Source organism: Mustela nigripes, chromosome 5 (assembly GCF_022355385.1).
Source record: "Mustela nigripes isolate SB6536 chromosome 5, MUSNIG.SB6536, whole genome shotgun sequence".
NCBI lineage: Eukaryota > Metazoa > Chordata > Mammalia > Carnivora > Mustelidae > Mustela > Mustela nigripes.
Window position 1 is genome coordinate 66,716,271 of NC_081561.1, and position 27,772 is coordinate 66,744,042.

Below are 27,772 nucleotides of genomic sequence, written 5' to 3' on the forward strand. Positions count from 1 at the left end.
CCTGATCTCAGGGTCCTGGAATCGAGTCCCGTATCCGGCTCTCTGCTCCGCATGGAGCCTGCTTCCTCCTCTCTGTCTCTGCCTGCCTCTCTGCCCACTTGTGATCTCTGTCTGTCAAATAAATAAAATCTTAAAAAAAAAATCAGGGAGGACGACGATATAAGTAATAAAATTTCATAGAGCTGTAGATGAGTGAGAGCACGCCAACTCACACAGAGGCACAAATGAGTGCATGGCAAACTGGTTAAATCTGGGTAAGGTCTGTAATCTAGTCAGTGGTATTGGTCTGGTTAGTTGTATTGTGCCAATGTCAGTTTCCTGGTTTTGCTAATGTAGCGTGGTTATGTAAGACGATGAGGGAAGCTGGGTGGGTGATGGGTACAGGGACTTCCTTGTGTTAACTTTGCAGCTTTCTGTGAGTCTATAATTATTTCCAAATAAAGCAAACACAAAGAAACCAGAAAACAATGGGTACCTTCCCCGAGCCCAGCCTAGCGGCACCAAGACCGCTCCACATCCCCTGCTTCTGCCGTCCTCATGGCCCCTCCTGTTCAGGTAAGGCGGGGAGAGTGGGTGCGGCCCGGCCGCGCACGCGCAGTCCTAAAATCCCGGCCGCGTCGCTGGGCAGTCACGCTTGCGCAGTCTTGGCCTCTGGCTGCCGCGCCAGCCCCTCTACGCGGCGGGGGACTTGGCTGCCTTGGCCCCTTCGCGCTGCCGTCTTTTCCGGCAGTTGGAGCGCTTCCTGTTGTACTTACCCGCACCCGCCCCCTCGACCCCTACCTCAGAGACCCTAACGCGTCCCCACCTCTCCTCTAGTCCGCGGGCTGCTGCCACTGGGGCTTCGCCTGTCCGCCGGTCGAGAGAGGTCGCTGGCCGGGCGGGCGTCTGCGGCTGTCCGCCGCCCCCTGCTCTTCCACCCACGGGGCTCTGGTGAGTGTCTTGCTGCCGCTGTCTTCAGTCCATCCCAGGCTCTCCCTCTCATCTCCGCCCGACTCTTTGGGTTTCTCCCTTCCCGCCGGTTTCCTCTTACCAGCCCTGTCCTGACGGCCCCGCGGCCGCTCTCCTCAGCCTGACAGCTTCCCCTCTTCTCCCGGTTTCCAGAGGCTCCCCTGTCGGTCCTCGCCACATTTCTCCCAGTCTCAGGCTCCCACCCCATTCTTTCTTTCTTTTTGTGCTGTTGGGGCGGGGAGCCAGGCTCTCTTCTCTTTCCCGTGTTGCCAGCTTTGTCTTCTCGCCGCGTCCGCTCAAGTCCCCTCTGGGATCTCAGTCATTACCAATGTCCACCTCTTTTCTTTTTTCTGGGTTCTGAGAACCTGAGAGCTGTTGTGTGAGGCAGAGATGTGCAAAGCTCGTTTTGGGGTGTGGTTCCTTGGAGTCTGCCCCCTTCCCCATGGTTAGTCTTAGGGTACTGAGCTTCAAATAATCTTAAAATTACAGGAAAATAGAGTGACGATTTTTTTTTTTTTTTCAAGAAGAGAGTGGAAAAGGAAAGTCGATAAGGACTTAGAGGAAAGTCTGTGTCAGAAAGTGTGCAGAAGCAGCTAGTGGAGAGATCAGATCTCCCAGTTTGCATTTTGAATTGACTAAAAGGCACAAAGAGAAACTTGTTGTTTTTGAAATGTCCAGAGGAAGGTTGACGTGAGGTAAACCTTGTGCTTCCTCTCCCTTTCAATTCACCTTGGCTCTAAATTAGACTTAGCCAGGCAGTAGATGTCATTTCCCTGAACATAAAACAAACACCACGATTACAGGCTCCACTCACAACAGGACCAGAACTCTATTCTCCAACTTTGTATGGAAAACAACTTCACCTCCCAGCTCTATCCCCACGATACATACATATATTCTTAGCTCCTCGTAGTCCTTAGCTCTCAGTAAATCTTTCATAAGGTGCTTACGAAGTGCATAGCATTGTGCATGAGATGGGAGAAGGATATTAAAAGGACTCTAAGACAGGTGCTTGTTTTCCTGTGGCTTACAGTTCAGGAGGACAAATTAAGATACGTGATTCTTAAGGACTCGTATCGGTGTTCACTTGCCCAAATGGAAGATACTGGATTGTCAGTCACAAAGAAATAAAGAATTGGTGAGGGAAGGGGTATTCATAGAGATAACAGTACCGTTGTAAAGTCAGTCAACCAAGGATAACCATCTAGGTTGAATAAAAAATTGTTTTCATTTGATCTACTTTTTAAAGATTTTATTTATTTATTTGGCAGATAGAGATCACAAATAGGCAGAGAGGCAGGCAGAGAGAGAGAGAGGAGGAAGCAGGCTCCCTGATGAGCAGAGAGCTCTACATAGGACTCCATCTAAGGACCCTGGGATCATGGCCCAAGCCGAAGGCAAAGGCTTTAACCCACTGAGCCACCCAGGCGCCCCCTCATTTGATCTACTTTTATATAAGTTTGCAGTACCTATCCCTAATTTTTGAAGACCACATTCTTTTCTTAAATTTTAAAACTTTTAAGAATTTCTTACCTACCTATTCCCTAATTCTGCAGAGGTGGAGAATGAAACAAACAGGGAAGGGACCTCTGATGGCCTGTGGGTCAGGGCATGAAGGCTTGAATTCTCAAAAGTGTGAGGGAAAGCCCTCTTATAAAAAGTACTTGGTTGACCCAGTAAAGCTATAAATTACTATAGGGCAATAGTAATTGTATCTTTTGATGGAAGGTTATTAGAATAGGATAATCCTTTTATGAGTGGAGGAAGGGAAGGAGGAGAAGGTTTTGAAGAAAGGTCAAAGGGAAGGATAGTGTAACCTTTGCCATTACATTAGAGACTATGTGAAGGTCGAAAATCATTCTGCTAAATCTGTTCATCTGTTATATGAGCATCTTTGAGTACACTTAATCTCCTGTTGATCTTTTTAAAAGCTTAGAAAGCCATGCCAGTGAGTTAAATGAGTAAAAAGTTTCTCCACCTCAGATTTATATACCTAACCAACGTAAATGTAATTTTGTTCTTTAGTTTTGTTGACAACTAAAAAATCATTAAGTTGCTCAACGTACTGTTATTAACCACCTATGATATGAAAGGCACTGGTTGTAGTAGGTTTAAATACTTTAGTTGTATTTTTATGTTGAATAATTTCAGTTGTTAAAATGTAACCACATATATGTATATATAAAAAGTTCTCTAGAAATGTTCAGACAAGGGAGGAGTACAGAGCACTCCCTTGCTTCAGACTTGTTTTTAAATCTGGTTTGAAAATTTCACCAGACTTAGAGTGCATGTGGTTTTCATTGTGGGTGGAGGGGGTACAGGCTGACAAATAAGGAACCACACCCAAGCTTCATAAAACAGAGGTCTTTAAACAATTCTGATAGCCTAAAAATATTTGGGTTTGCTTTGGTACTGGCAGAAACTTCCCCATAAAAAATAAAATTGTAACAAATAACATAGTAAGGTAGAGCTGAGTTCACTTTCTTGAATTTGTTATTACTGATAATTTTGGCATTTCATGAATAAAAATACTTGAAGTAGAGCCTTTATTTTGAATCTCTGCTCTGAAAGGATTATTTTACATGATTTTTCCCTGAGTATCTTTTAATAAAATTGCTTAATGTTAAGTTTGTCTTAGTAGTAATAAGTGTTTGCACATTCCTTAATAGCCTTAATCTATGAGACAGTTTTAAAAAGCTGCTAAATATTAATGGAAGAACCTTAAGGAAACTTTTTCATAAAGTGTACTATCTTTGAAAATGGCCCTTAGCCCCTCCTGATTTTTTCTCAGCTTTGTATTGGGACGAAAGGACAGACTTAGAGGCAGGTCATGTTGGAGGGAGGCATGATAAGGGTAAAATATTGAGCATTATTGCCAATGCTGGAGCAAGTCCAGATTGGTGAATGGTCTGGCCAAGTGTGACAGTATGGGCTGGCAAAAATATCTGGGTGAAAATGAGATTTAAATTTGGGAAAAAAATGTTCTATAAGCTATTTAGACTTTGTTGATATCAGTTTCTCATATGTAAAACGAGGAAGTTAGGGTTTTTTGTTTTTAAGATCCTTTCCATCACTAAAATTATGATTCAGGGGGCACCTGGGTAGCTCTGTGGGTTGAGCCTCTGCCTTCAGCTTGGGTCGTGATCTCAGGGTCCTGGGATCGAGTTCTGCATTGAGCTCTCTGCTCTGCAGGGAGCCTGCTTCTCCCTCTCTCTCCCTGCCTGCCTCTCTGCCTTGTTGTGTTCTCTGTCAAATAAATAAATAAATAAATAAATACATTTTAAAAAGATTTTATTTATTTATTTGACAGACAGAGATCACAAGTTTGTAGGTTCGAGCCCCACATTGGGGGAAGAAATTACTTAAAAACAGTCTTTAAAAATTATTGGTAATTTAAAAATAATAGTACATGCTCATTGAAGAAAATACATAAAATGTGGAAAAGCCCAAACAAGAGTAAGATGATCTATTGCATTCTTATTGCCTGGAATTATGCCATTAGTAACCTCTTGATACATATTTCAAATAATTCTGTGCACCTCTAGTAAACACATAAATAAAACTGAGATCATGGTATACTGTTCTGTGACCTATTTCCACTTGGATTGGAAACATTTCCCCTGATGTTCAACATTTGAACATATTTTAATTGTTCATTATTTATCTATAGGACTTCTCATTCCTATTGTTGGATATTCAAGTTCAGAGTGCTACTTTGAACCCCCGTGTATGAATCCTTATGGGTCTTTGATTTCTCCAATGTAGATTCTTGGATGACAAAGAATTAAACTGTGTCTGTGTTATATATTCTTTATTTGCGTTTATGGTATTGTGATCTTGTTCTCTTCCTTTTTAAAATTACAGCATAAAGTGGCACCTGGGTAGCTCAGTCCTTAAGTGTCTGTCTTTGGCTCAGGTCATGATCCCAGGGTGCAGGGATTGAGCCCTGCATCAGGCTCCCTGCTTGGCGGGAAGCCTGCTTCTCCCTCTCCCACTCTCCCTGCTTGTGTTCCCTCTCTTGCTGTCTCTCTCTGTCGAATAAATAAATAAATAAATAAATGAATAAATAAAATTACAACATATGTTTTAAAGATCTATTCATGTCACTTTTAGATACAAATAGATTTGCTTCTCACCGCTGCATATTATTTCTTTATGTGCACCCACAGCATTTTCTTTATTTTCTTTCTGAATTCGCTTCAGCTTACTGTAACACAAATGATGGCATAATAAACATCCCCTGTAATGCACAAGTTTGTGCATTTCTTAAGAGTCTGTGAGACAATTTCTTTAGGCCTTATACCTAGAGGTGGTATTTCTGGGTCATAGGACATTACTGTATATTTATTTTCACCAAGTATTCTGTTTGTCTGGCTTTTGTTGTATATTATATGTTTGTCTTCCAGAAAACTTGCACCAATTTACTTTCCTACCAGTAAGTTAGGAGAGTGCATAATTGGTGGATTCTAACTCCAAAACTAATACGTCTTTCTTTGTTTCTAGCGGCCATGGCAATGACAGGCTCAACACCTTGCTCCTCCATGAGTAATCACACAAAGGAAAGGGTGACCATGACCAAAGTGACACTGGAGAATTTTTATAGCAACCTTATCGCTCAACATGAAGAACGAGAAATGAGGTAAAGGGCTGTGTTTGAGATAATTGTGTCATGGTTTTGGCATTTGTGTCTAGTATCATAAGACACATTCATAACATCGTTGAAAGGAGGTAAGAATAGCAGCAGCCATGTAATAGCCTATCCCATTACAAAGGAAGGACAGTGTCATTGATTTCCAAAGCCCTTGCTATTTACACACTTCTTTCTATTACTAGTCAGTAGCACAGGGGTCCCTGGCCAGCTCAGTTGGTAGAGCATGCAACTCTTGATCTTGGGGTTGTGAGTTTGAGCCCTACATTGGGTGCAGAAGTTACTTAAAATTAATTCTTAGGGGAAAAAACCCCACAAAATTCCACAGTAGTATAAAAAAATTAATTGGGCCAAATCCTTGGATTCATTGTTAAGGCAGAATGATGTAACAGAAAGAGCAGCCCTTACGGAATCAGACCTGGATTTAGAATCCTGCCTTTATCATTTAGGAGCTGTCTGTGTCTGGAATAAGTTCCTTAGTCTTTTTTTTTTTTTTTTTTTTTAAGACTTTTTATTTATTTATTTGACAGAGAGAGAGAGATCACAAGTAGGCAGAGAGGCAGGCAGAGAGAAAGGGGGAAGCAGGCTCCATGCTGAGCAGAGAGTCCAATGCGGGGCTGGATCCCAGAATCCTTAGATTATGACCTGAGCCGAAGGCAGAGGCTTAACCCACTAAGCCCCCCAGTTTCTTAGTCTTTCTGTGTATCAGTTTCCTATCTGGAAAATGGGGATAATACTTTCCTTGCAATATTGGCTCTGGGGATTATACATAACGAATGTGAGTCACCACCATAGTGTTTCTCACAGAGTGATCACTTAATCACTTGGCACCTGTTGTTATTGATCCAATGTACACTATTCATGTAGTAATTCGTAATTGAAATTTTATTCCCAACATTTTATTATGAAAATATTCAAATATGCAGAAAAACTGGATTAATATGCTGAATACCCTTTTATATATCATCTAGATTATATAATTGTCATTCATTATTGTATTATGTATTCATCTATCCATCTCTCTATCCATTCATTAAACCATCCTAATTTTTTACTTGCTTCAAAGTATGTTGGTGGGGCACCTGAGTGGCTCAGTTGTTAAGCCTCTGCCTTTGGCTCAGGTCATGATTGCAGGATTCTGGGATCAAGCCCCTCATTGGGCTCCCAGTTCAGTGGGAAGCCTGCTTCTCCCTTTCCTGCTCCTCTTGTTTGTATTCCCTCTCTCCCATCTCTCTCTGTCAAATAAATAAATAAAATCTTAAAATACACACATACATACAAAATATGTTGGAGGTGTCATTATGTTTTACTTCTGTAATATGTCTGTGCTCACTCGCTCGCTCTCTTTATATATATCTCTGTATCTCTCTCTCTCTCTCTCTATATATATATTTTTTTAAGAGAGTGTGAATTTTGCATATGGTGAAATGCACAGTCTTCCTCTAGTTGTGTTTTTTCCTTTTTTTTTTTCTTTTTTGTAAAGATTTTATTTATTTATTTGAGAGAGAGAGAGAAAGAGCACAGAAGGAGAGGGAGAAGCAGACTGCTGCTGAGCAGAGAGGCCGATGCGGGGCTCGATCCCAGGACCCTGAGATCATGACCTGAGCAAAAGCAGAGGCTTAACAACTGAGCCACCCAGGTGCCTCTCTTTTTTTTTTTTTTTAATTTATTTATTTGACAGAGAGAGATCACAAGTAGGTAGAGAGGCAGGCAGAGAGAATGGGAGGAAAGAGGGCTCCCCAGTGAGCAGAGAGCCCAATTCGGGGCTTGATCCCAGGACCCTGGGATCATGACCTGAGCTGAAGGCAGAGGCTTTATTTAACCCACTGAGCCACACCCAGGTGCCCCTTCTTCTTCTTCTTCTTTTTTTTTTTAAAGTAATTTCTACACATAGTGTGGGGTTCCATCTGAAATGCACAATCTGAAGGGTACCAGTCAATGAGTTTTGACAAATGTATATACCTGTAGAACTTAAACTCCTATCAAGACTTAGACCATTACCATCATTCCAGAAAGTCCTTTGCTTTCTGGAGACATTCCTCCAAACTCAGGCAACCACTGTTGGAATTTTGTTTCTATCATAGATTTTGTTGGAATTTTGTTTCTATCATAGATTACTCTTGCCTGTTCCATATAAATGAAGCATGTAAGCAGATTGATGTAGTAAGTACTCACTTGAGTAAGGCATCTTTCACTCAGCCTGATGTTTTCAAGGTTCACCCATGTTGCTATTGTGTCAATACTTTGTTCTTTTATATTGCTGGGTACCATTCTGTTTTCTAACTATACCTCTGTTTTTACATTCTTCTGTTGATAAACATCTGGGCTTTTTTGAGTTTTGGGCTCTTTTGAATGAGCTTCTATGAACATTTGTGTATAAATCTTTTTGTGAGCATTTGATTTCAATTCTTGGGTAAATAATATTTAGGAGTGGAATTACTGGACCATAAGTATACATAAGTGTATGTTTAGTTTTATAAGAAACTGCTAGACTTTTTTCCATAATATCATCAGCCTTGTGTGATACTTCCAATTGCTTTACATTTTTGCTAACAAAATGTCTGTGTCCCCCCCCCCTTTTTTAAAGATTTTATTTATTTGAGAGAGAGAGAGTGAGAGAGCATGCATGAGAGAGAGAGCACACGCGCAGGCACGTGCTGAGGGGAAGGCGGGGGGAAGAATCTTGAGAAGTCTCTGTGCTGAGCTTGGAGACCAACACAGGGCTCAATCTAATAACTCTGAGGTCATGACCTTGAGCCAAAGTCAAGAGTAGAAGGCTTAACCTATGAATCATCCAGATGCCCCTCCTGTTCATTCTTTATAGTGTCTTCAGATAAGCAGAAATTTTAAATTCCGTTTTTAAATTAGAAATCTAATTTGGCAATTTTTTTTATAGTAAAACTTTTCTGCCCCCAAGTCATAAAGATATTCTTTTGTATCTTCTTCGGGAAGTTTTATAATTTAGTTTTTACATTTAGTTCTATGATCCATCTTGAATTAATAAGTGAGTGAGATGGGGGTTGAGCTTTATTTATTTATTTTTGTTATGAATATCCAGTTGTTTTAGTACCCTTTGCTGCAAAGATTTCCTTTCCCCATTAGATTCTTTGGCACCTTTGTCAAAAATCAAATATCATGTAAGGTGTGTGTATTTCTGGGTTTCTTTTTTTCTTCCTTTCTTTTTTCTTTCTTTAAAGATTTTTTTAGGTAATCTCCACATCCATTGTGGGGCTTGAACTTACTCCCCCTAGATCAAGAGTCACATGCTCTATTGACTGAACCAACTAGGGCCCGATTTCTGGGTTTTCTGTTCTCTTTTCACTGATCTTTTTGTCCCTATGGCAGTATCACACTTCATTACTCTAGTATCGTGGTAAGTTTTGAAGTCATCTAGTTAGTGTAAGTCTTAAATTTAATTGTTTTGGGTTTCCCCCTCAAGATTATTTTGGATATTCTAGGTTCTTTGTATTTTTATATAAATTTTAGAATCAGCTTGTCAATTTCTAGAGGAAAGCTTGATGGGATTATGATTATAATTGAATCTATAGACCAGTTTGGGGGAGAACTGACATCTTAACAGAATTGAATCTTTGATGCATGGACATGCTATATTTTTCCATTCTCTTAAGTCTTTAGTTTTTCTCATCAGTGTTTTGTAGTGTTTAGTGTGGGGATCTTACATGTTATTTTTTTCTTCTGTTGCTAGTATTTTGGGGTTTTTTTTGATGCTGCTTTAAGTGGACATTTAAAAATATTTTTCCAATTATTTGCTTCTAGTATATGGAAATAGAACTGAATTTTGTATACTGACCTTAAATCCTGTAGCTTGCTAATTTATTTATTTTACCAACTTCTTTTGTAGATTCCTTAGGATACTCTGTATAAACAATCACATCATATTCAAATAGAGAGTTTTACTTCTTCTTTTCCAATCTATACACCTTTTCTCTTTTTTTCTTTCTTTCTTTCTTTTTTTTTCTTATTAACATATAAAGTATTATTAGCCCCAGGGGCACAGGTCTGTGAATTGTCAGCTTTACACACTTCATAGCACTCACCATAGCACATACCCTCCCCAGTGTCCATAACCCAACACCCCACCCCTGGCAACCCTCAGTTTGTTTTGTGAGAGTAAGAGACACCTTTTCTTTCTTTTTCTTGCCTTATTGGTTTGGCTAGGATATCAGGTACAATGTTGAATCTAAGTGGTTGAGACTAGAGAGCTTCGTTTTCTTCCTGATTGAAGGGTGAAAGCACTCAATATTTCACTCTTTGTTGTGATGTTACCTGTAGGTTTTTCAGGGATGTCCTTTGTAGGTTGGGGAAGTTTTCTTATGTTCCTAGTTGGCTGAGAGTTTTTAACTAGAGTGGATGTTGAATTTTGTCAAATAATTTTTTTGCATCCCCTTTTGCATCATTGTTTATTTTATTAATATGATGAATTACAGGGGTGCCTGGGTGGTGCAGTCGTTTGGGTGTCTGCCTTCAGCTCAGGTCATGATCCCAGCATCGTGGGATTGAGCTCTGCATTGGGTTCCCTGCTCCACGGGAAGCCTGCTTCTCCCTCTCCCGCTTCCCCTGCTTGTATTCCCTCTCTCACAGTCTCTCTCTCTCTGACAAATCAATAAATAAAACCTTTAAAAAAATATGATGAATTACATGGACTGAGTTTTTGCATCTTAAACTAACCTTGCATTCCTGGGGTAAAACCATCTTGATCATAATGTATTATTCTTTTTAATGTTGCTAGATTTGATATGCTAATATTTTGATAAGGGCTTTTGCAGGCACATTTTTCAAGAGGATGTAACTCATGATTAGACTTTAAATATGCAGAGCTGTATGTGGAATAGCAAAATATTGTACAGCTAGCTGCTGCTTATTGAAATAGACAAGTGCCTGTAAGTGCCCTGTTTAGGAAGATGGGGAATTCAAAAATAAATTTGCACAGTGTATCTGTAGGCATGCTAGTGGAGATAGATAGCTTTTTTTTTTTTTAATTTCTTTTCAGCGTAACAGTGTCTATTGTTTTTTGTACCACACCCAGTGCTCCATGTAATGCGTGCCCTCCATAATACCCACCACCTGGCTACCTGGCTCCCCCAACCTCCCACCCCCTGCCCCTTCAAAACCCTCAGGTTGTTTTTCAGAGTCCATATTCTCTCATGGTTCATCTCCCCCTCCAATTTCCCTCAACTTCCTTTTCCTCTCCATCTCCCCATGTCCTCCGTGTTATTTGTTACACTCTGCAAATAAGTGAAACCATATGATAATTGACTCTCTCTGCTTGACTTATTTCACTCAGCGTGTTCTCTTCCAGTCCCATCCATGTTGATACAAAAGTTGCATATTCGTCCTTTCTGATGGAGGCATAATACTCCATAGTGTATATGGACCACATCTTCCTTATCCGTTCGTCCATTGAAGGGCGTCTTGGTTCTTTCCACAGTTTGGCGACTGTGGCCATTGCTGCTATAAACATTGGGGTACGGATGGCCCTTCTTTTCACTACTAGATAGCTCTTTTTAATACAACCACTCTATTGAAATCAGAGTTTCTGGTGTTGTAGTCACAAAACAAATACTCTGAGTTCTGATTAAGTTACTTCTTTTATTTATTTAAAGATTTATTTTTATTTTAGAGAGCACACAAACATGAGCAGGGAGAGGCCCAGAGAGAGGGAGCAAGAATCAGACTGTATTTAGCATGGAATCGGATGTAGAGCTTTATCTCAAGAACCTGATATAATGACCTGAATCGAGACCAAGGGCCAGATGCTGAACCAACTGAGTCAATCAGGCACCCCAATTTATTTGTTTATTTTAAAAAGCTTTTATTTATTTATTTGAGAGAGAAAGAATGAGCATGCGTGTGAGCTGTAGGGAAGAGAGATAATCTGAAGCCAACTCTGCGCTGAGCACAGAGCCTGATGTGGGCTTAGTCCCACGATTGTGAGATCATGACCTGAGCCGAAACCCAGAGTTGGATTCTCAACCAACTGAACCTTGTTTTATTTAATAATAGTTGGTTTTTAATCCTACTGGCTCTGCCTTATGGTTCATTATTAATATATTATCACATTCTCTAGGAACAATATGACATATGGTTTTGTTTATGTTATTAATAAGTGTTATATCATGGTGGTACTGGGTGGTTCAGTCTTTAAGTGTCTGCCTTTGGCTCAGGTCATGATTCCAGGGTCTTGGGGTCGAGCCTGGCTTGGGCTCCCAGCTCAGCGGGAAGCCTGCTTCTTCCTCTCCCACTCCCCCTGCTTGTGTGCCCTCTCTTTGTGTCAAATAAATAAGTAGAATAAAAAAAAAAGAAAAAGAATTGTTAGATGGGGCACCTGGATGGCTCAGCTGATTGTGTCTGACTCTTGATTTCAGCTCAGGTCTTAATCTTAGGGTTCTGAGTTTAAGCCCCGCATTGCCTACTTAAAGAAAGAAAAAGAAAGGAAGGAAGGAAGGAGAAGGGAAGGGAAGAGAAGAGAGAAAAGAAAAGAGAAGGAAGGAAGGAAGGACGGAAGAAAAAGGAAAAAACCCAAGCCTATAAGAAATGGACTTTCAGGCTTTTTCATGTTATGGGTGGAAATGTCATAGAACCTTGATAAACAAGCAGAGTCTAAATAATATGAGACAATGATAAACATTTTATTATGAGTATATCACTAGTATGTGATGAGTGGTTTGAAATAAGTATTGGGCTAGTAAATTTTGAGATTAGGTTATATAAATTTTTAATATATATGCCTTGTCTGGATTCCTTTAAAATCTCTAATATTTATTCCACACATATGCACCTTTTGCATTGTTCCATTTATAGTAGAATACTAGGTTATATTTGAAACAAAGTACTTAATGACAGGGGAGATGAAGCCAAAGCTTAGAGGTAGAAGAAAGAAGAAAAATCATTTAGGAATGCTTTCCTGTATAGAAGTAGAATATGAGAACATTCAGTGAGTTTAGAAACATTATAGCAAGTTCTATTGATCTATTTATAAACAATTAAGCCCCCTAAGTCGGGTGTCTGTTTGATGGTCTCCTGGTAATGCTACTGGTAGACTATCAACTGAACCCACTCAGGAGTGCAAGTTTATCTTCTTCATTTAATCTTTGTTTTGCCTCTGATGGTAAGGTTATCTAGTTATAGCAATTCTTCTGTTCTCTCTCTTATGTGATGCTAGGTATCCAGTAAATATTGATGTTTGCCGAATTATTCATGCAAAAAATAATTTATAGCAATCTGAAATCAAAACTGAGAAAGCTGACATTTTTTTCTTATAAAATATTCTGTGTTGTTTCTGTTCTTCATGAATACTATTTCGGTGGATTAATTAAAGCCACAAAAATCCAATTTAATGGGAAATAATGGTATGCTTCCCTCCTCTCCAGCCCCCAAGTCAAATAAAAACTTTCCTACATTTTACCCACTGAGAACCAGCACTGTCTGCTACTCCTTTTCGGTATTTTTTTTTTTTTTTTTTTTTTTTTTTTTAAGATTTTATTTCTTTGAGAGACAGCATGAGAGGGAGAAGGTCGGAGAGAGCAACAGACTCCCTGTAGAGCTGGGAGCCTGATGTGGGACTTGATCCCTGGACTCCAGGATCATGACCTGAGCCGAAGGCAGTTTCTTAATGAACTGAGCCATCCAGGTGCCCTCCTTTTAGGTATTTTTACCCAGGTTTTCTTGTGTCTGTGTTTGGTCTGATCTGATACTGAGTTGCAATATGTGATTATTATTAGTGAGCAAGTGTCAGTATTATTTAAGTCCCAGAGATGAGCAAGTCTTGACCTTTGAATGTTATTCACTGACTAGATACATCAGTCAAACCAAAGTAATTTGTTGGATTTTTTCTTTTTAAGAGAGCAGTAGGGAGGGGCAGAGGAAGAAGGACAAGCAGATTCAGCTCCAAGCGGGGAACTGACTCCAGCATGATCTCATGACCTTGAGATCAAAACCAGGAGTCAGACACTTACTCTACTGTACCACTCAGGAACCCCAATTTGTTGAGATTTAAAAAAAAATCTGTGTTAAATTCATTTTTAGGGTATTTCTTGAGAATTTTCTGTTTTGAGCATGAAAATGACAGTGATTATTTCTGTACTGTTTTCCCTCATTTTTAATTTTTCATCATCATTTCATTGATTTTCATCATCATTTCAAATGAGAAATATTGTCTGGTCAGCTCTTGTGGAATTCACTAGCCCTTTTCTTCTATCCCTGCAGCCTCTGAACCAAGCTGACCAAGCTGTGCTGTGAGGTGAATTTAATATTAGCAAAGGGGGCTAATTACACACATAGTCATGAATGTGTCTGCACATTATTACACACTGTGATCCCTCCTCCCATCCGCCATTTGGCGACATACATTTTATAAAGTTGCTGTGTACAAAGCACTATTCTTCGTGGAGAAGGAGGATTCAGATATGAACCTTGCCTTCCAAAAATCTTAACTGTCTTCTGTGAGAAGTGAGCTCACATGCAAATTAATAGAGCTCATGGAAAGTAATGAGGTGAGGTCGGGTGTGGCCTCTAAGCGTGAAAGTGGCCAGTCTCTCTCCCAGAATTCTTCTGGGGAACATTGGAGTTGTGTGGAAGAATGGCTTCGTCAAAGGATCTTTGATCAGAGACCAACCAATGGAGGGGCCTGCCCTCCTTTTCCTTATGAACACTTTTAAACACACACACAGAAAGACTAATAAAGTGAACTCCCATAGTCAGCCCTCGGATTCAGTAATTATCAAGATTTTGTTAAATTTGTTCCATTTTATTTTTTCTTCCTGTTGTGTTTTAAAGCAAATTTCAAACATCTGTCATTTCAGTCCTTCGTACTTAAGTGTACATCTCTAAAAATATGGCCATTTCCTTGTATAATTACAATGCCACCATGAATCTAACAAAGTTAACAGTAATTTCTTGGTGTCATCTCACAGAGGTTGTCACTTGTAAGCCTCATTTCAGGCTATCCTTGCCATTTTGGGTGTCTTTAAGGTCTTCATTGGCTTAGACCCAATGAATCATTACTATGGATAATTCTGCATGATAGGCTTTTTCTGGATACTTTTTCTAATGGAAGAATCTGATTGTGTTCAAGGAGTTGATTCTGATAACTTTACTCTCAGGTAGGTTCAGAAAGCAATTTAATAATTTACACTTGCAGTCAAGCTACTTTTTAGTTTGAATTGAGATTTAAAATAGAGTTAGAAGCAGCCATCTCTAGAACACACATTGTATGATAGCACATTGGACTTCTAGCTCAATCTGGTGTGATCATTCAAAAGAATACAGTCAGAAAGTATGATGATGTTTGATATTCGAGGCATAAAAAGAGCTAACCATGGTTGAGTTATTGATGTTATCTTTGATTCTTTTTACTCTTCTCTACTTCAACTAATTAGCATATATTCCTGAAAATGCCAACAGTAAGTACAGCCTTACCCCTCCAATATACTTGCAAACAAAGATGCATATCACAAAATATTCTGGAAACCCAGAGAAGTAGGCAGGCTGGAAGCCACGGAAGTGCTCCCCCCATCCCCCCAACAGGGTCAGAGTAGATCTTTTCACTTCCTGAGAGCTTAGACTCAACTTGATATGTATCATCTGATACTGTAGACTTGTAATATGATTTCTAACATGCTTTTAATTTTAACTAATTGCTGTTATTGCAATAATTATTTATTGACCCAAATAAAACCCATTATCTTCTTGTGGTCCTTTCTCTGTGTTTCCCTTTCTCATTTAGCAGCATCATTATCCTCCCACACAAGAAAGTCTAAGATTTTTCCTTTGACGCCTCCTGCCATTTAGTCATCTTTATAGTCCCTCTGTTCACTGCATTCTAGGTTTCCAGCCCTTGTTCCAGATCTGGACTCCGTATCTGAATCATTATGAGAGCTTTTAGTTTGCTTCAGTCTTTGTCAGTTACTTTCCCTGCCAGTCTTTCAGCTCCTTACTGCTGGCTGTCATTTTAAAATAGAAACCTCTTCACATCACTCCTTTACACACAAACCCTTGGAGCTCTTAGTTGTTTCCACACTAAGAGCCAGGCCTTTCAGTGTGACATTTGAAGTGCTGCATGCCTCCCTGCATTAGACTTCAAGGTATTGCTTCATGTACTCCCTACTTTCTTTCCTTTTTTTTTTTTTTTTAAAGATTTATTATTTATTTTAGAAAGAGAGATAAGGAAGAGAGACAGGGTACACAGTGGGGAGAGGGAGAGCAAGTCTTAAGCAGACTGTGTGCCTAGTGCAGAGCCTGACTTGGGGTTGATCCCATGACCCTGAGATCACAACACCAGCCAAATATCCAGAGGCGGTCCCTCAACTGACTGCAGCACTCAGGAGCCCTATATTCCTACTGTCATTCTTCCCTGTCCTGCCCACATCGCCTGTTACCTGAAACGCTGATAAGGAAGGGATAGAGACCCCAGCCAGCATGCTTTCACTTACTATGCTGAAAAAAATGCATGTTGTATAGAATTAGTTCTGAGGAAGTTTTTCTTATTTCTTTTAGTTCTATCAAATCAATATGAGACTGTAGATAAAAAAATATTCTTGGATACAGTTTTTAAGGTTTAATACTCCAGGAATTTAGAGTCTTAAGTTTTTTTTTTTTTTTTTTTAAATTTTTATTTATTGGGCAGAGATTACAAGTAGGCAGAGAGGCGGCCGGGGCGGGGTAGTTGGGGTAAGCAGGCTCCCCGCCGAGCAGAGAGCCTGATGAGGGGCTTGATCCTGGGACTCTGGGATCACAGTCCGAGCCAAAGGCAGAAGCTTTAACCCACTGAGCCACCCAGGTGCCCCTAGAGTCTTTTAAGTTTTAATAGTGGTGACAGTCACCTGTTTTGATCATTCCTGCCTCTCCCCTTGAATCTCTGAATTCTGCCTTTACTGTTGTTTATTGCTCTTTGCTTATGGCAGGGAGGAGCAGGAAGATATAAAAATAAAGGAAGTGAAGTTCAGTCAGGGAGAGAGAGAGACACCCTGATAGAAGAGGTTATCAAACACCAGCTGTTTGTGGTTTGTTTAAGGGGGAAATACTTGAGAAAAGAGAGAGAACTTTTCATTTTGAAATAGGATTCTTTCTTGCATTAACATATGGTCTTTTTCAAAATGCAGAACTAACAAAGGGTGGGAATCTTTTCACTTATGTTAGTAACTGTAGTTTTTTAAAAAAAGATTTATTTTTGAGAGAGCACATGTGTGCATAAGTGGTGGGGAGGGGGAGAGAGAGAATCCTCAAGTAGTCTCCACGCTGAGCGCAGAGCCCAATGTGGGGCTCCATCTCACAGCCCTGAGATCATGACCTGGGCTGAAACCAAGAGGCAGTAACCCAACTGACTGTGCCACCCAGGTACCCTTTAATTTGTTGTTTTAATGAGCACTTGAGATTTATCTGTTTTTACCATTAAAAAAATATTGTGTTTATATGGACTTTTCAGAAAGGTATTCAATTGTTATTTCAAATATCTTTATTTTTAGACAAAAGAAGTTAGAGAAAGTGATGGAAGAAGAAGGCCTAAAAGATGAAGAGGTAATTCATATTGGGAAATTTTTCCTTGAACCCAGCTTGGCAAATCTTGTTCAGCAAGTTGTTAGCCTTGGTACATAGGGTGCTTGGCTTAGAGGAATTTATGAGGGCTGATGTATTTCTGGATTTAGGTACTCATGCAAAGGGAGAAATTCATTACTAAGTATCAGGGAGAGGAAGATTTATCTAGACACAGTTGTAATAAATTAACTAGATTTAGAATTCCAAGAAAAGAAAGAGATGAGATCACATTAAAATTAAAAAACAACAACAACAGATTATAGCATACTTATGGAAATCACAGAAAAGTCTCGATAGGAGTGGAGCAAATTTCTGAAATCATTATCCAGGCAAAATATCTCTTCAGATGAGTCCTCCCAGTGTCTACTGATGTGGTAGGAGAAAATACAGTTAAGAAACTATTCAAGGAACTGAAAGTGGAAATGCCTTCAAAAATAGGAATGAATCATAGAATTCAGGAAAATGGTGAAAAATACTGAAAACTTGTAGGAAATATAGAGCATAAAATGAACTCCAATGTATAAAAAAAAACTAAACCCAGAGGGAAATTAGAGAAAACCCTATACCCTTTTATTTTATAGAAGTTTAAAGAAAAATACTGATTGTTTATTCTTCCTTCTTTAGAAAAGTTAGGATAGTTGATTGCCAAACTAGGTTGGTCAGAGTCCTCAGAGGAGGCACTTGTCTGTTCGGTATGGTTTGGTTATTGTGTCCAAAGGCTGGCGAGGAGAGATGTGACTTCTTAAGGGTTCAGAAGGTTCTACTTAGTCCGCTTGGTCCTGCTTTCCCATTCGAAATTAAGACTGCTATGAAGTTGCAGTTTCAGCTCCTCCCCTTCTCTCTCCCTTTAAACATTAGAAGCGTTTGAGGAGGTCAGCGCATGCACGGAAGGAAACAGAGTTTCTTCGTTTGAAGAGAACAAGACTTGGATTGGAAGATTTTGAGTCCTTAAAAGTAATAGGCAGAGGAGCGTTCGGTGAGGTAAAAAACCACAGCTATTTATCAGATATAAAAACACCACACAACTCTGAAGCTGCTGACATCCCGTGAGTTCTTGATTGTTGATAGATCTGCAATATGGGGTAGGTGGGTCAGGCATGCCAGCCCCACCTCGTAACTGCTCCATCTGTCCTTTATTTCCCCCTCCACTGTCCCAGGTCTCTGATTGTTCTTCTGTTTTGCCAGAGATGGTGTTGATGCTCTAAGTATTGATCTAGAGGGAGAGTTGAAAGGTAGAAGAAATCAATACTTATTATCTACTGAGTGCTTCTCCCTTACAATCATGACAATAACTCATTTTATGGATGATGAAATTAAGACTCAGGGGGGATATATAATGTTCCATTGTCACACAACCAGTGAGCAGCAGTACCAGAAGTTGGGCCCAGGAGTTCCTGATTTTTTTTTTTTTTCTTTTTAGTTTTTAATTACTTGGTGCTCATCACAACAAGTGTGCTCCTTAATCACCATCACCTATCCCCCCACCCGCCTCTCCTACGGTAACCATCAGATTGTTCTCTGTAATTAAGAGTCTGTTTCTTGGTTTGCCTCTTTCTCTTTTTTCCCCCTTTGCCCATTTGCTTTGTTTCTTAAAGGAGTTCCTGAACTTAAAGCTCTCGCTTTTCCTAGGATCATATTGCCTCTCCAGGAGCAAACTAACAGCATATCTCCACCCTTCTTCCCCTCAGATTGCTATTGCTCTAATGATGGCCCTAGGAAACAGAATTTATAAGAATGGGTTATACAGGTAGTGGTAGAGAGTTAAAAGCATTTGCCACTTTATCCCACCTGGTCCTGTAGACGCATCCTGCTTAGTCACAAGGGCAGTCTGTTGGGGAGGGTTTGAATGAGCCCGTGCAAGGTCATCTTCATTAAAGGAAAACACCCAAAGTGAACGGCTTACTGATGCAATAGTTTCATTAACTTTGTATAAAAGGAGCAGCATATTATTAAAAAGCCATACCTAGGGGAAATGTGAGCAACGAACTTAGAGGCACAAGTGAAAGATTAAATTGATCCCTCAGTGTTCAGAATCCCTGTTGGCTTGTGGAGAGAGGGAAAGGTACAGTACCACGTCTAAAAGGGCTTTCTGTTCAGGGAGGAAGGGACATGGGACTCAGTCAGGAAAAACTGAAGAAAGTGCAGGGAGAAGAAAGCTTACTTATTGGGGAAGGGGGTGTGGTGCGGGGGGGTGGTATGCAGAGACTTGCCAAGAGGTTTGTCTTTGGATTTGTAGGCCATTAGTTTTATTTTCATCATAAAATTACCTGTTCTTTCTCAAAACATTGGAAGATAAAAAAGAGAAAGGAAAACTGCAAAAACCCCATTTCCCTAATTATACATTTTAGGGTTTTTTCCCTTCTAGACATTTTCCCTATGCATGAGCTTTTGCTATTGTATTAAACATTGTTGTCATCACTTCCTTAGGGTTCTGAGCTGATTGGATGACATGTACCTTGGGTGTAATGAGTCCTTAAGTTTGAAAGTGAGGGTTTTAAATTAGATTGATGTGTTCAGCTAGGGAGCCAAAGCTGTTCAGATGTGGAGATGTTTGAGAATGTTTCCAGGGCTGACTTCATGGTATATAATAAATATATCCATTTTGGAACATTAAAAGGCACTTTTTTCTGCTTTGTTATTGCTGGTTGCTTATATTAATATTGTAATACTTTTTTTGGTTTAAATTATTTCTTGTAGTACATGAAAGCGCTAGCTTGACATTGTGAACTTTTGACTCGGCATTTCTTTTATAACTTTTAGGTGCGGCTTGTTCAGAAGAAAGATACAGGGCATGTATATGCAATGAAAATACTACGTAAAGCAGATATGCTTGAAAAAGAGCAGGTAAACCACAATTGTAGCAGTGATTTTAGTCAACTTATAAAATTTTTTGTCATCTAAAACTGTTCTTTTTGTTTATTCAAAATGTATTTTCTTATTACAGTTTTCTTTAGCACTGTCATGTGTGAATATACATATAATATTACTTTTCTTTCCCAACAAAGAAGCAGTTACATATATCTTAAAAGGACAAGTACTGCCTTATGTTGTGTGGTCTTTTAAAAGTTGAAAACCTATTAGAAGCATCTGTTGTTTGTGTCTCCCAATTGATTACAAACTGTGCTTGTCAGGAGGAGCCTGTTTTTGAGGTCACACTTGCTGTGGTAGCATGTTCCTACTGAATGCTAAGAGAAATTGTATATATATACTTTGGAACTGAGACTTGGGAACCAGAATTTGGAATTTGGAATCTAAAATGTGTCTTACTATGCTTCATTCTGTACCCTCAAACCAAAGTTGGGTCTTCTGAGTAGCTCATTACTACCCAAGAGAGACCAGTCTTCTTTCTGAATGAATTTGAAAAAAATCTAATGCAAACGGCAGAGCAGTGCAAATTCTCTTTTAAGGATTAAGAGCACTTTCTAAAACCTAAACCTACTTTGAGTAGAGATATATAAGATGAGAAGTACCTTATGCAAAATAAAATTTTTAATATTGGATAATATATTAAAAACAAGAATGCTGTATTTCTGTAAATCTAATTTCATTGAGCAGTTTGCTTAAGAACAGATTGTAGTGGGTGATGCCTGCATATGTCCTGTAAAGGATCAGATGCTCCAGGAGGGCAAAGAGAGACCCTGTGGCAAGGAGAGCTCTGGGTGTAGAGTGCAAGAGCAGGAATGGAGAGCAGCTCTGCAGCCAGTCCCTTCTGCCTCTTGAGACATGATCGTTGAGGCTTCTCTGCCTTTTAAGTTTCAGTCCCCGTTTGGCGTTTTTATTTTCTCTTCAATTTTCATACACTACCCATAAACTTAGAGTCGCAGGAATTTTGGTTGAGAGTATCATATACCCTGGCAGTGAACCTTCAGACATCTTAGCTTATGCTAATGGTGGCACCATTCAGAACGCTCAACAGCCCTGTTTATGTGTTATCTAAAATTAGTGTGTGGAATGGGTATAGGCAGTGAAAGAGTTTCAGTTAGTCTTGAAAAATGAAATGTAAAACTATATTGATTAGTCACTGTATTTTGTATTTCGTAAGTAAAGTTTATTTTTACAAGACCTGTTTCCTATAGTTTTTTAAAACAAAGGCTTTTAAAACATTTCTTCATCAAACAATTAGTGTTCAGAATCACATTGTAAAAAGAAGTGTGCATGAGGACTTTCCCTTATTGATCCTTCATAGCGTGTGCCTGTTGCCCAACAGGGTCACAGAGGACAATCCCAAGCATAGGGTGTAAAAATAGTTTTTTGAATATTGTACTTTCTTCAAAATCATTTTCTAAAGTTTTCCTACATGAGAGTAGAGTGGCTTTCTCTGAGAATGGGATTTTAAACAATGCATTAACTGAATTGTTAGCTCACCATGCTGCTGGACTCTGTGGGTTTGATCTCAGGGTGGTCCAGTTAAAGTCTCTGGCCCCACACGCTGCCTGGATCAGCCATTCTGAAGCATAGTTTGTGTCGGGTGTGACAGGAAGTAGACCAGTGCAGATCCATCACTTTTGAGTGGGCCTGACAAAGTTTAGATTCAGAGCCTCATTTTTTGTAGGTAGAGGTGCCTACCTTTGTTGTTTGCTTTTACTAAACTGAAAAGGAATTAAAGCTACTCACTGAGAGTTCAGGTTGTTATCCTGATCCATAGGGTGGAAATTTTTAAGGATAATAAATTTTAGAGGATAAGAGACCAGCATTTAGCTATTTTTTTTTCATGTTTCTCTTACATTGCAAAGGAAAACCCCAGTTGTGATGCCAGTATCATATTAGGATGGGACAAAATACACACTTTTATCTTTGCTTTTCTAGCACTTAGGGGAGCAGCTAGCATTTAGCTCCCTACCCCATTATATATTTACAGAATAGGGAAAGGGAGGCTCTGATGTGAGTTGTACCTCTGGTTCTTCCCTCCCTGACTCTGTATTTACCTGACTCCACTCTACTCTTGGGGTTCCTAGCTGCTGTTTCAGCCCAGGAAGGAAGGGCAAGGTATGCACAGGTGACCTAGAGCTTTCCCCTTGGCAAACAGAGAATGTGGCAGTCACCATTCTGTCCTCCAGGGTGACTGATGAGTGGTAGTAGTAGTCCCTCCCCTTTTCTTTGGCTCCCTGCGACAAGTAAAGTAAAGGCCTTCTCTGCAGCCAGGAGAGCAGAGGCAGGGGGAGTTTGACTTGTATGGTCTTCATGTCCGCTAATGCCCAGGGCTTGGCCTCAGCTGCAGTCAAGCAGGTGGCATTGTTGTTTCCCCAAACTTTGCATCTATATGAAAGCTGAGGAAAAACATCTACCCTTACTCAGTTTCTTCCTGATTTCCTAACACTGTTCCTTACCACCCTTTTCTTCGTTTTTCCACCCTCATACCCTAAGTAAAGATGTACGAAGTGGAAATTTTCTGCAACATTGAAACTATTTAAAAAGTTCCTAAACAATTTTAGTAGAGCCTTGGAACCGAAATCTGTAAACTCAAGTGCCCTGAGGCCTGCAGAAAGAATAAGGCAGTTTATGTGTAAGATGAGAGAGGGCTGGGAGCTGCGTCCAACTGGAAGAGCAAGTGCCTGACTTTGTTAAAGAGATTCCGATAAAACAAGCAAGCAAATAGAACATCGTAGCAAATAAAACAACAACCAGGGGCGGAGTTTGCTACAGAAGGGCAAGTTTGTGAGCTTTAGTACATCTTTACCTCCAAACATAGAGGACAACTCAAGCCCTGCAGCATATGTTAAGAGCAAAACCTCTACTCAAGGATTGGACTGGGTCTTAATAAACATAGACATGGATGAACCCAGCTTTGCATCTTATGACACTTATGTAAGGAGGGGTTGGGATTTGATAACATGCAGCAGTGTTTTGATTACTATTACATATTTGAAATAGATAAGGTAAATTTGATAATAAAATATTATTATAATGAAGTAATTCTGCCAGTTTTCCCAAATTTTTGGCAACTTGGTCTCCTTAGCTAGATAGTTTATAAGAGCAGAAAACTGGAAATACCAGAAATTTGAATCCGTAACTTCTCTTAGATGTTCTTATATTCAACTTAGTAAGAACTGAGCCCTTACTCTGTGTGCAGCAGTGAACCAAATGGTGTGGAGTAGTGTTCTAGAACTGTCAACCAGGGCGCTGTCCTTGCAGATAACCTTGCAGATCCAAGGCAAGACTTGTTTAGAGAGTCTCATCTCGGGGACTTCTTTTTGTCTTAAAAGGTTATTGGGACAAAAAGCTGTGCCAAAGAATGGTAGTTTTAACTAATCAGAAGTTCAATTTCTAGCACTGCGAAAGTTGCCGTTTGCATTACAGCCATTCATTGTGTTATTTTTTTAAGCCTTTCATCTCTCAGGTGTTCATGAATGAATACCTTCAAGTCAAATGTTTTCCGTTTTGAGTTCTTAAGTTTGCCTGAGCACAAATTAGATCTTTTACGTCATCACAATTTAATACTCAAACAGTATTTAAATTGTTTAAACAAATATACAGTCGAATAAAGCAGAGCAAGGCTTGTCATTAATCAAATGCGTATACCTCCAGGTTGGCCACATTCGTGCGGAGCGTGACATTCTAGTGGAGGCAGACAGTTTGTGGGTTGTGAAAATGTTCTATAGTTTTCAGGATAAGCTAAACCTCTACCTAATCATGGAGTTCCTGCCTGGAGGTAATTACTTGACGATGAAAGGTCATTTTTCCTTTTTGTTCTGTAATTTCTTTCACTCTCACGTCAATTAACCCTCCTTTCTACTTTTAACCGTGCTCACAAAGTTGCTTTCTGTATCTTTTTTAGGTCTGTAAAGGAGGTCAGTAACCTGTCTTGTGCTGGGGTGCCTTTCTACAATTCTTAGTGCCATAAAAGTAACCTTCTCATTCATTCTCATGATTTCAGATGGACATTTCTTTCTTTTCTTTTTCTTTTTCAATATATAGGAATAAAATAGGGACTCTGCCTGCTCTCCTGTCAGTGGGAATCATGTATAATCAATTACTCAGGTGACCGAATTGAAGCTATTACATTCTTTGCTTCAACTTTTTTGTTTCTTTTTCTGTAACTTTTATTAATAAGGAGTGACTTTCTCATTACCTATATTAGTAGCCAGAAACAGTTTCTCATTTCTGAGAATTCAAGTTTTACATAACTCAGCATGTGTATCTCCTAAGACTGCTCCAAAGTGAACCCATAACAGAACATACCATCTGTTCTGGGGAACACAGTCTGTTTGCAAGTGAGCAGATGAGCTGTGAGCAAACCCTGGTGGGAGAAAAAAAAAGAAAACTTTTTCTCTTTTTGGTTCTATAACAAAGCAAATACAACTGTGGCATAATATTTTTATCCTGTGATAACCTTTCTTTAGATCTAGGGTCTTCAATTTTTAATGAACAGTTAAAATGCAAGTTAGGAAAGAGTCTCCTCATTAGGAGAAACTTTTGAACATTTAGATGCCAGTTCTTAAATAAGAATAAGAATCGGCTCAGTCCCCAGCCCCTCGACACTTGTCTCCTCGAGCCTTACATGCTCCATCTTCCATAGCTCCTCATGTCTCCTGGACCCCGCCCTTTGCACTCGGTGGAGCTGGCCTGCAGAGCCATAGACCATCTGCCTTGAGCTCTCTGATCATCTGGGCAGACTCGCACAGGTGAGGCCACCGGCTATTCTCCTGGGCCACAGCGCTAACGCCACACAGCTACCCTAGAGTTGGCCTGAGTACACCACCCCCATGTCTCTGGTGTGCCTCCAGATTGAATATGTAGCTGCCAGGAGTGATTAGAGAATCCTGTTTTTTAAGTCTTGGTTCAAAAAAAGAGAGCGTTTTAATAAATGGTTTGAGTTTTGCCTGAGTGTTAAAATATCCCCTTTTTTCCAGGAATATAAAAAAATTCCCCCAAAGTTATAAATGAAATAAAAAAAAAAAACAGCATGGTGCTCTATTAAAATCAGAGGTTTCTTTCTCTTTTCTTGTTTTCTGACCATAAGTGGCTTTATATGGAATCTAAACTGAATCTTTCCTGTTTCTCTTAGCTTTAAACTTCTTATACATATTTTCTTTGCTTTGCTTTTGTCTGACCATTGAGTTAAGATCAGAATCTTTTCTTTCGCCATTTTATGTTGCTGGTATTAAGCAGAAATAGTTAAATTTTGACTTTGCTGAAAACTAGGGAGTTTACCTTTTAACTGCTGGAATACTGATAATTGTGTCATAAAAGTTGCATAAAGCATATTGGTATATATTTAACTACCTTTAATAAAACACTGGAGAAAATACTCCACTGATCTTGGGAAGTGTTCACTCTGTACTTGGGGAGGCAGCCATTACATATCCCAGGAGATAGCATTTTCAGTTTCTTTTTAGCTTTTGTTGACTTACGCTCTGCTACCTAAATCCCATCTTTTTATTTGTTTATGTTCAAGTGTTTTGTAGGTAGAGACTGGAGAACTTGTTTTCTGCCTCCTCATATATTTACATTTTGTTTAGCATTTTGGCCTCTGTCTACAACAGGGGCAGTATAACCTATGTGGAAATGCCATTCGGTTGTAGGGATAGAGAAGTTCGCAGGCAAAGTGAAAAATAAAGCAGTTTTCCTCTCAAGTTAAAAAAATTACTCTAAGCAAATTGTGCGTGTGTGTGTGTGTGTAAAAGAGAGAGAGAAAGAAATATCCTTTTTCTCCCCTAAGTGCAGTGGAAATCACTGCTCAGTGGTAATCATTGCTCAGTGGTCAGCATCAGATTAGGTTAAAAGCATTTTGCTCTCTGTGGCTGTGTATTTTACCTTTAAGTGTTAGAGACTACTTCCCATTTCCACCCGTAATGGCAGTGTGGGGTCAGTTTCTGGAACACAGAAGAGGCCTGTTTAAGCACTGCCTTATGTAGGCAGATAGGGAAGACCTTCTGAAAACTGGCACTTACTCATGTATTGTTGTGTGCGTGTGTTTGTGTGTGTGTGTGTGTGTATGGTGGCTTGTGTCTTCTTGTTTCCAGGGGACATGATGACCCTATTAATGAAGAAAGATACCCTGACAGAAGAGGAGACTCAGTTTTATATAGCAGAAACAGTATTAGCCATAGACTCCATTCACCAACTTGGATTCATCCACAGAGACATCAAGCCAGACAACCTTCTCCTGGACAGCAAGGTATTGTGCTAGGAGAGTAGCATGCTCGATGTGTTTCCTCATCTGAGCAGTCTCTGCTTTCACACGTGTACCACTTGTAATCGTATTAAGGGAGCCAGGAATTGCTTTGTGTATTCTTCTCTGTCTCTCTCTCTCTTTTTTTTTAACAGGTAAGTTTGCTGTTACTTCCCTTCTCTGAAAGGTATATGACTCTATCTATAATTTGATTGAACATTCTTCTGAATAATAAAGGACCTTTTTGAAAATGATTAAGAGGAAAATTGATTTAGAAGCTTATTTTATAATAAAGCCAAAGATAGTCATCTTTTCCTAGCATATAATTAACTCTACTAATGCATCACCTATTGGGAACCCCTCTGTTGGGCAACCTTATTAGGAGGAACCCAGCCAAGAAACAGGAAGTAAGGCAAACAAAAACAACAATAGCAGGCCGTCTCAAAGTTCAGGTTCCAGATCATTTGCCCTCTGCTTAAAGAAGAGTCATGCTCACCCTCTGTACTGGTCTTATTGTATTTTTCTTTAGACATGGAAATGAGTTCACTTGCTTGGTTCTTAAACTCACAGCAAATAAGAAGAGAGTCCCTGTGCTGCTAGATTGCTGGCTGCTCCTTGGCAAGTCTCCCCACTGTCCAGACCTCATGTACCTGTAAAGTGAATATATTGATCCAGAGAAGCTCCAGAGTCCCTTCCAGCTCTAAAATTTTAGGATGTTTTGTTCTGTTACACAGAATTGTTGTCTGGGCTGAACTCTTCTTTTACATAGAACAGTGAATTTAATTCTTAGGGTATTTTTCTTTATTGCCATTTTTTAAAAAGTTATATTTATTTAAGTAATCTCTACACCCACTGTGGGGTTTGAACTCACAACCCCGAGATCTAGAGTCACATGCTCCACTGACTGAGCCAGCTCAGTGCTGCCTTTTGATAATTTGCTCGTGATCTTTGAGAAACCTGAGCTTTTGGTATATTTTCTTTAAAAAAATTTTATCTTTCTATTTTGAGGTGGCAGGAGATTTACCAAATAATTTCTGGTTAGTAGCTTTTTTCTTCATAAGAATAATGTGTATACATAGTAGAAAATTTGAACAGTATAAAGAGTTATAAAGAAGAAAAATACCTATAACCTCATCATTCGAAGATAGCTACTATTTTGGTACAGTATCTTCAGTACCTCTTCTCTGTGTGTTTATAATTTATATACAGTTAATATCCCAAAAGTAGCTTGGTATTCTGCTTTTAAAATGTTAATGTATATAAAGTTAATTTTATATGTCATTGTGTTCAGATATACTTTTAATAGAGCAATGGCCCTACTTTATGTGGTTGGTTTCAGATGCCCTGGTCCTGTACTCTGGGTATCTTAGTGCAGGCTTAGTATGAACCCCATAGTCTATGTGGAGGTCCAGCAAACATCTTGAAGGCAAAGAACTTGGGGCCTCAGTGTGGCTGAGGAGAAGTCAGGAGCCCTTTTAGGTGCACATTCTCTGTCTACAAGATGCTTGCCC

General features: G+C 39.5%; 1 protein-coding gene across 1 annotated transcript in view; it reads left to right on the forward strand.

Moving 5' to 3' along the window:
- Window positions 1–639: 639 nt before the first annotated feature.
- STK38 (serine/threonine kinase 38) overlaps window positions 640–27,772 on the forward strand; it is a 45,287-nt gene continuing 18,154 nt past the window's right edge. The window contains exons 1-7 of the mRNA XM_059400589.1: window positions 640–930; window positions 5,452–5,587; window positions 17,080–17,131; window positions 18,008–18,130; window positions 19,910–19,993; window positions 23,675–23,798; window positions 26,113–26,267. Coding sequence (XP_059256572.1) covers window positions 5,457–5,587; window positions 17,080–17,131; window positions 18,008–18,130; window positions 19,910–19,993; window positions 23,675–23,798; window positions 26,113–26,267 — 669 coding nt within the window. The 5' untranslated portion in view covers window positions 640–930; window positions 5,452–5,456. The remainder of the gene's footprint in view (window positions 931–5,451; window positions 5,588–17,079; window positions 17,132–18,007; window positions 18,131–19,909; window positions 19,994–23,674; window positions 23,799–26,112; window positions 26,268–27,772) is intronic.